Source organism: Sinocyclocheilus rhinocerous, unplaced genomic scaffold, assembly GCF_001515625.1.
Source record: "Sinocyclocheilus rhinocerous isolate Xijiao unplaced genomic scaffold, SAMN03320098_v1.1 scaffold20, whole genome shotgun sequence".
Taxonomy (NCBI): Eukaryota; Metazoa; Chordata; class Actinopteri; order Cypriniformes; family Cyprinidae; genus Sinocyclocheilus; species Sinocyclocheilus rhinocerous.
This window is the reverse complement of record NW_015640468.1, coordinates 1,966,904-1,976,237: the sequence shown is the minus strand read 5'-3', so window position 1 is coordinate 1,976,237 and position 9,334 is coordinate 1,966,904. Positions and strand designations below refer to the sequence as shown.

Sequence of the window (9,334 nt, the reverse complement as noted above, 5' to 3'; positions counted from 1 at the left end):
AGGAAGGGGGCCAACACTTTTTCACACCACTGTATATATATATATATATATATATATATATATGTTATCCCAGTTATGTCAGTCTTCAAATATTTTTTTTTACTTTTTTATTATTATTATTTTCATGCAGTCCTAGTTCTGTGATTATTACAAGATATCGTAACTCCTGATTCTGACAGCTGAATTGATTTTGTGTGTGTAGATCCAGGCTCAGCCTCAGACAGTGGCCCTGACGCAGGCAGCACCCGCAGCAGGTTCGGCACAGGCCCAGGTGCAAGTCACCACCGCAGCCACGCAGGCTGTGCAACAGAAGCTCCTCCAGCAGCAGGTTGTTACAGCAGCAGCCGCCTCCCCTCAAATCCAGACCCCAGCGCCACACAGCCCTGCCCAGCAGCTGAGCGCCACGGCGGCCACCGTCTCTGAGTCTCCAGCACAGCAGACCGCTGCCACCCCGCAGCCCCAGCAGGGCAAAGGAAACACCCGCACTGGGGCTGCCATGCGCTCCAAAACCCCCGCCAAAGCCAGCGGTGGCAGCTAGAGAGTCACAGGAGGAGGAAGTACCTGGGCACAGCATAGGGCTTTTTTTGGTTTGTTTTGGTTTTTTCATTTGCTTTGGAAAGACTGACCCTTTGTAATACAGGAACTCACCGTTGACTGTCTGGATTGAGCTTTTTACAATTTGAAGCAACACTCATAAGCTAACCACGTCACATGTTATTCAAACATACTTTACCACAGTACGACGGCTCATTTTCATACTGAACTCTACCGAGCCGCCAAACGCTCCCTGTTCTTTTTCTACCATGCTACATGCTCTGTTTATACAGCGTTTAACATGTCATCACATCCTTAAGGTCATGGATCAAGTGCGTTTGGATCACAACAGCCATCAGCTTCATCACTTGAACACTTCATTTGGCTTGCCGGGAACTCTTTTGGCAGATCGTCTCAACATTATTCATAATGTTCAATCAGTCGAATTATATGTGTGTGTGTCCCCCAATGTTTTTTAGTAGCTGTGGTGGTGTTGTCCCTTTGCTGTTTGTGTCAGTAAATATCCCTTTATTTAAGCATTTAATGATGAGAATCAAGATTAGCGAGACTCTGCGAACCAAACTCATTCTTTAGGGATGTATAAATGGCAAACTACCATTAGTTTGATACATGTGAATGCTCCCTTTCTATAAAAGAATTGAATACATTAGCTTGTATCATGAAACCCCCCTAAAACGAATTCTTGTCACCATACACACAAGTTCAGCTGCATGGATGGATTCCATCTGAAAACTGTCTAGTGATGTGTACTTGTGTGTGAAATGTTTGTTAAGTGGTACAATAATTCAGAATGTGATTTAACAACAAATTGATAGAAAACTATCCTGCAATGCAGCCATTTCATGGTAGCAGCTGTGGGAAGTATCACCCTCCCAACTTAGATTTGGAAGAAACGTCATTGCTGAAAACACATCTGTGAAATATTTCCGTTTTTCTTATACATAGTTATGAACAATGTCACCATTAGTCAGTTGAGTCAGACCTCAGCTTGGCTGTTAGTGTGTTTACATTGGCCTGCTATCAGTAACGAACTGACTTAAATCAAGACTTTCCCTCTGTGTATGTAAATCATATAATGTCGGGGCTTTCAGTCATAAATACGTCTTTTTGTATTGATGTTGGGTCAGGTACACATGTAAATAACTCTGGAGGGGGGACAACGGCATTTGTATTTGTAAAGTACTTGTGTATTCATTGAATTTTTTTTTTTCAGCCTACTTGTATAAAGTGTTATGTTTTTACACACGTCTTCCTTATGCTGTCTTTATTTGTCCAGATGTGTATTTGTATTTTATTCAGTAAGCTGTCTTAGATGGGTTTCGGATTACATTAAGTCAGCGGTTCTGTCCATAGATATGCATTCCTGTACGTCTGTGTGTGGACTTGCTGAGTGCAGTATATGTGTCAGCACACTGGCCAACAGGGATTTCGGCAAGATGATAAATTGAATCTCGCCTGCTCAATACAAAAACACATTTTATTCCAGCAGCAATGGTTCTGCAGGTGTTTTCTGCTGCTAGTTCTCATCTGTAGCAGTATATAATAGATTGCAGCCATAATCAATTGTTATTTTTTCTGTTTAAGAAGCTATTGACCTAATGAATGAATGTCTGGCACTGCAAGGTGAAGTTTGCACAAGCCTTGATTTGACTAGTGTTTATGTCTTGGGTAATCCATAGGGGGGCGCTCTTTCATTTTCAGTTTTTGTGATCATAGCTGGTCTATTGCAGATTGGAGCAAAGTAGTGGTGTTTGCAAATTAAACATCACTATTCGTTTTGCTTATGGACAGGGATTTGGACAAGATCTTAATTTAACTCCTCGCACAGTTTGTGCTATGGATGATGTCGCTAATCATGTTGCTTGTTGAGCAGAGGTGTGTTATTCCTTTCCCAAGCAATTGGAGGTAAGATAGGCTGGACTTCTGACTTGAACCCGTTAGTAACCATATAGCAACACACTGGCAACTGCACAGCAACGCTCTTGAATTGTGAAAGCAACTTTTGCAGTGGAGAGCACCACATGCAATTCTTCTGAAAACACAAACCTGTAGTTTGAATTACTGTACTGTTGAAATGATTTTATAATTTTATCTGTGTATTATTTTAAATTAAAAAATGGTCCATTTCAGTGTACAAAACAATCACCCTTGCAACACTATTACAGTAATATTTATTTACTAATATTTATAGTACTATTTCACCCAAAAATCTTATTCCAAATCTGTATGACTGACTTTCCTCTGTAGAATGTACAAGATGGTATTTTGAGATTTATTTGTTTATATAAATGGTCACCAAAATTGTTTGGTTACCAACATTCTTCAAAATATCATCATCTGTGTCCGCATAAAAGTGGGGTCACATTTGCAAAAAAGCTTCATTTTCTACTGTCAGCAGTGTAGTGATGCACAAGGCATCTCTTGCACTTAAGTCACTTTAAATCCAATCAGCTTTCTGTTGATCAATGTGGCGAATTCATGTGAAAAACTTAAATCCATGTTTGAAGTCTATGGCAGCACATGGAACTGACTGCAAATTTGGAGTCTCTATCTCAAACTCTCTAGCGCAACCAATAGGCCAAATTTTCACGAAAATTTCTGCTAATAATTTTTGAACGTCAAAATTCTTTTTCCCTCTGATTCCTTGGCTCATGCAGAGTCGAATGCATACATTTTGTCCATGTCAATCTCAAGATTGACATTTTTGTTTATAATTTCTGAAGAGTTTGACAAAAAAATCATAAGATTGAAATGATATTCAAACGATACCCAATTTATCCATGTCAGCCATTTTGAGCGTGGACCATTTCGAATTTTGTAGTAAAATTCTGTACTTATGTACTTTGTTATGAAATTTGGCACACAGATAGAAGACAGTCTCATCATTAATCACAGCAAATTTGGAGTCTCTAACTCAAACTCTTTAGCGCCACCAACAGGCCAAATTTACACTAATGTTTCTGCTAATAACTTTTGAACCATAAAGTCTAAAAGCAAAATTCTTTTTTCTTCTGATTCCTTGGCTCATACTGAGTCGAATGCGTACTTTAAAATTTAAATTTCTATGGTTCAAGATTTTTTGCAATTTTGAATTTTCCTGTTTGCCTTTTTGTGCATTGGCCATTTTGAGTTTTGTAGTAAAATGCTGTATCAACATATGTCTTTAACAGGGGTCTCCAACCCTGCTCCTGGAGAGCTTCAACCCTAATCAAACACACCTGAACCAGCTAATCAAGGTGTTCAGGGCTACTTAATTACGGACAGGTGTGTTGAAGCAGGGTTTTGAGACTTTAGTCTTTGCAACTTCAGGGATCTTATCTATGCACAATCAGCTTGTAACACTCCAAAGAGAAAGGAAAACTTGAAATCGCATCATATGACCCCTTTAAGTCTGCAGGAATAGCTCTCCAGGAGTAGGGTTGGAGAACCCTGGTCTTTACTGAGTAATTAAAGACACCTCCTTAGCGTTTCATTTTACCTCGGTTGTACTTGGCCCGTTATTGCTGCTTGCTACTATATTTTCATTTTTTTATTTATTTTTTTCTGGCAAAATCCATTATTTTAATAGCAATCCACGTGACAGAATTCCTTTTGAGAGTGAAAGATTCCCCCTTGCAGATATTGCAGTTGTTTCAACTTATAGTTACTGAAAGAAAGCTGCTTGGTTTGAAAATGACTTCTAGGTGAGTGGTGCTTTGTACGTCGCTACGCTGTTGACACTAGACAATAGACACTGCACCTTTAAGCAAAATTCCAGATCACGCGGATTCCTATTGAAATTACTACAATTTAGCCTGCAAAATGTTCAGAATCAGAAATAGAATGAGCTTTATTTGCCAAGTGTGTGCAAACACACAAGGAATTTGTTGTGGGTTTTTTAGGAGCTCTTGGTACAAACATACATATATGACATTGAGAACAGAAAGAGCATTTAAATAAGAAAGAAAGAACATTTAAATAAGTCTAAAGGAAAAAAATAATAATGTGGTGTACATCTGGAAAAGATTTATGTACAGATTTGTGCATTATTTACTGTATGTACAGCTGTATATACAGTAAATAATGCACTTATGCAAGGATCCTGTTTGTGGACTAAAGCTCTGCATTCAACACCATCATGCTGTGTCAGAGCTGTGTCAGTTTAATCAGAACGGTATCCAGCATGATAAGTCCCTGGTTTGTCCAGATGTTGGAGGATGTAGTGCAGTCCCATGTTGACTGCATCATCCATCGACCTGTTTGCTCGATGAGCAAACTGCAGGGGGGTCCAGTTAGGGTTCAGTAATGTCCTTCAAGTAAGCCAATACCAGTCTCTCAAATGACTTTATGACGTTAAAGCAACAGGTCTGTAGTCATTTAGGCCCGTGATTTTTGGTTTCTTGTGTACAGGGATGGTGGTGGAGCATTTTAAGCAGGAGGGGACTTGTTGAAGATCAGTGTGAAGATGGATGACAGCTGGACAGCACAGGCTGGAGAGACACCGTCTGGGCCTTTGGCTTTCCTTATCTTTGGCTGGGTTGTGAGACGGTCAGAGTGGGTGTGGGGTGTGAGACCAGGCTTTTCAAACCTGTAGTAAAACTCATTCAAATCATCGGCTAAAAGTTGACTCTCCACTGTGCTGGGGGATGGGGTCTTGTAGCTGTTGATGGCTTTCAGGCCCTTCCACACTACGGTAGGGTCATTGTTTGAAAACTTTTTTTTTTTCAGCTTTTCATAGTAGCTTTTCTTAGCTCAGGGCTGTCCAAACTCGGTCCTGGAGGGCCGGTGTCCTGCAGAGTTTACTTCCAGTCAGGTGTGTTGAGGCAAGTTGGAGCTACACTCTGCAGGACACCGGCCCTCCAGGACCGAGTTTGGACAGCCCTGTCTTAGCTACTCTTATCTCCCTATTCAGTGTGTGATGAAATTTTACTGCGCAACAGTAAATGTGACTCTACCTTAAGCGAAGGACAGTAAATGATGGCAAAAGACAGTAAATGATGACAAAAACATTTTTGTTTAAAATTGAAGTAATCCGAGGTAATTTACCTGAAGATGGCGCCAGTCGGCGGTCACCCAGATGAGAGGAATGATACTGTGTTGCCATGGACGACGGAAAATGCTAAGAAATATTTGACTTCTGAATGTTACGATTGACCAATTAGAATCAAGTATTCCAAGAGAGTTTTGCCAGATTTGACAGGTACATTCGCACTGCATACTAACCCAGACTACCCGCAGAGCTCGTTTGATGACACTTTAAAGGGTGCAACATGAGAACAACCTTGGCAGCTTTGTTCTACAGTCTCTCCTTGTGTATCCGTGTACTCTAGGTGTGTTTATTGGCACTGATATATTTTCCCTGGTGCGGGTGGCATGTTGGTAACGCAGGGCAGGGCTGTTCCAGTAATTTGTCAGATGCTCTATCTCTCTCTCTGGCTGATGAGCCTTTACACACTGCAGTTCAGAGAGAGAGAGAGAGCAAACATACAGAAGAGTGTCAAATGAGAGCATGAGCAGAAGTGTGTGTTTTCTCTGTATTTCGTGCCATGTAAGGCTGCTGTGAGAAAGCCAGTGCTGTTTATGAGGGGAAGTTTTACAGCCAGCGGTGCTGCTAATGTGGCTGAGGTTGAGTTTGTGTGTGTGTAGGTGTGTGTTTACTTGTTTTTTTTTCTTTTCATTTGTGAATGGTCAGTGCATTTCCTCTTAGTTGTGTAATTCCAGTGAGATTTGAGCAAACATGTTATTAACATGCATTTCTATGCTTTAGTGGTACAAGATAAGGTAAAGAAGGCTTAAAATGACACAGTTATGCCTCAAACATGAATTGTGAAGCTGCTTTGTGTGTACAGTTTGTGCAGGTATGACTATACTTGTGAAGTCCAAAACGTCCTCACTATTTAAAAATGTCCTATAATAGAGTGAAACCTGTTGAACACTGAGTAGTAAGCCCAACCTCAGTTGAAGGCTTATAAATTGGCGAAATCATCATTTAAAATATATAGCATTTCGCACAGGCTTCTATAAGAGTTATGTTTAGGTAGGGGACTGGGGCCTGTTTCATAAAACAAGTTTACCAAATAAGCCAGGCTTATTTCAGTTAGTCTGACTTATTTTGAACCAAATCAACTGACAATAAGTCAGACTAACTGGAATAAACCTGGCTTATTTGGTAAACTTGTTTTATGAAACAGCCCCCTGGTCAGGTGAAAACATTAACTTGATAGGAAACAATGTACATAAATGCCATAAAGTGTTTATATACTTTTAAACAAACAAATGTGTTGCTTAAAAGTTACTGATTCTGAATAAGAATTTGTTTCATCAAGCAATGTGAACTCACAATCTTGTGGTAGTTAGTCTTTATTTACTAGTAATCTTGTGTTTAAAAAAACATGTCTGTTGGGGAAAACATTTTTTAAAGCATTAAAGCCTCTTCAAGTAATGTTAGCAAAGTCCTAGCTCAAAAATGCTGTTTTCAATGCTAACTTTAAGGCTTCAAACAAGCTCTATTGTTCTACAGTTATTATACATGTAGTTTTATGAACTCTTATTAGTTGCGAGATATAATATAAAATAATAATAAATAAATAAAATAATAAAAAATTTGATTATAAAGTCCAGTCCTTTTAACCAGGTGCAATAGAACAAAAAGTCTTTATTTATGAAAATAACATGATAGATGCTTGTTCCTGGAGGGGAATTTCAAAGAAAATCTCATTGAGATCAACAGGATTTAAAGCTTCAACAGAGAGTTGTCATGACAACCTCAGACTGGCTATATATTATATATATATACTGCATGTGTGGGATGATGATTTGTATAGTGTGTGTGTGTGTGTGTGTGTGTGCGCGCGCTGTAATGGTGTTTTTTTCCAAGTTCAAACATGAGATGAAAGCCTGTGAGTTTCACCCAATAGCTTCTTACTCATGACACAGTCACAGTGAAAATATGTAATCTAACAGTGGTGATATGAAGATATGGGAAGAAAAACGATTCTCTCAGGAATCCTCCTCCACACAGCTGCTAGCCGCACAGTCTGAAGGCTTGCGGAAAGTGGATGAAACCTTCATTAAGAAATATTTATGAAGTAATAGTACAACTTCTTGTTCAAAATAGGGAAAACAGATTGGCCTTTATATATTTGCGTCATTACACTCACATTTCCCCTAATCTATTGCTTCCTGGTTCTGATGAAAGATTTTTTTAAACTCTCACAACTACAGTGCTGGGATTCGTCTGTTATGCGATTTTTAGATTTTACATTTACTCAGTCTAAGTAGCACATGCAAACATTTACATTACATTTATTCATTTAGCAGAAACTGTTATCCATAACTTATAAATTGAGGACAAATATATGGCATGATATTCTGGTCACATTGATTTCAACATGAGAAAGTATTTTTCAAGCGTTTATTAATCTAGGTTAGTGTTAATTTATACATTTACTATTTAATGTTAATTTATGTACGTACATTGATAATACATTAAGGGCGTGTTCACACTTGTAGTTCGGTTCTCTTGGTTCGTTTGGTCCTGACCAAAAAAGAAAACGATACATTTGATCCTGGTCCGCTGAGCGTTCACACTGGCATTTTTGACAGCGAACCTAAAGATACTGAACCTAAAGGCACAGTGAAACTTTCACAACCTGATTGGTCGGGTTGAATGACGTATATTTCGCGACGGAACTCACTGAACACCCCAAATAAAAGCTGTGTTCGACTTAAAGCGGCGCTGCCCAGAGCGATCGGTGTATGGCATCAAAGTACCAACCAATTCACCGATCGGTCTGCTCGGCGCCGCTTTAAGTCGAATTCACCTAATGCTGTCTGCTGGACTAAGGACGCTCATTGCTGCGTGGACTTATGATTTTATTTTCACCACCTGCGAACTCACGAAGAACTCATAAAAGGCATTTTACGTCCTCCTTGCTCCACGTTTGCCCTCTGCTCATTGTGTTTTGGATGGTACCGCTCGTTCCGCGTCGTCGCGTAGCGTCGCATCTTGTCATTACTTCCTGTTTTTGGTTAGTTTATAAGTGTTTGGTCCGTGTTGCGTTCATATTTCATTCGAACCGCACCAGAGTTGGTTTGGAGCAGACCGAGGGTGTATTCACACCAGGAAAGTCCACTAGTTTACTTGCTTTGGTCCGGACCAAATACAATTTTTTTTGTTTGTTTGGTGCGGTTCGCTTTCACACTGCCCTTTTTGCAAGTGAACCAGAAACTGTAAACAAAACCACACGTGTGCTTAAGGTCATCCATTCATTGGTTTATCCATTCAACCGTACCAGAGTTAGTTTGGAAGCGGGCCGAGACCACCTCTTCAGCTGGGTCTCGGTACGGTTGTTTGGTCCGCACCCGAGTGCGATTGCTGTATACACACCTGCCCAAAAGATCCGCCCCAAGGGGGGAAACGAACTTGAGTTCGATTCAATCGAACCAAACAAGACAGGTGTGAATACGCCCCGAGACCCATCTTTTTAGCGGTCTCGGTCCGCTTGTTTGGTGCGCACCAGGGTTCGGATGGCAGCGTTCACACTTACTCAAACGAACCGCACTAACAGAGCAATCGCACCAGACAGGGGCGTAAATTACGCGGGGGACGTATCCCCCACCCCCCACTTTTAATATCACGTAAATTCGTCCCCCGCACTTTTTCGGGCAAGTGTGTTTGCATAGAGGTTTTCAAGAGCCAGTGTGAATAAATATAGATTTCAATTCAAAGATACAGGATAGTCTGTTCATAATATGATGTTTTATTCGGCCCCAGAATAAGGCGAGATGAACATCGCGG

General features: G+C 40.2%; 1 protein-coding gene across 1 annotated transcript in view; it reads left to right on the top strand.

Annotated features, from left to right (window-relative positions):
- The window catches only part of LOC107753127 (E1A-binding protein p400-like), a 63,546-nt gene extending 60,854 nt beyond the window's left edge, over nt 1-2,692 (top strand). The window contains exon 55 of the mRNA XM_016569251.1: nt 203-2,692. Within this exon, the coding sequence (XP_016424737.1) occupies nt 203-538 (336 nt within the window). The 3' untranslated portion in view covers nt 539-2,692. The remainder of the gene's footprint in view (nt 1-202) is intronic.
- Nucleotides 2,693-9,334: the final 6,642 nt, after the last annotated feature.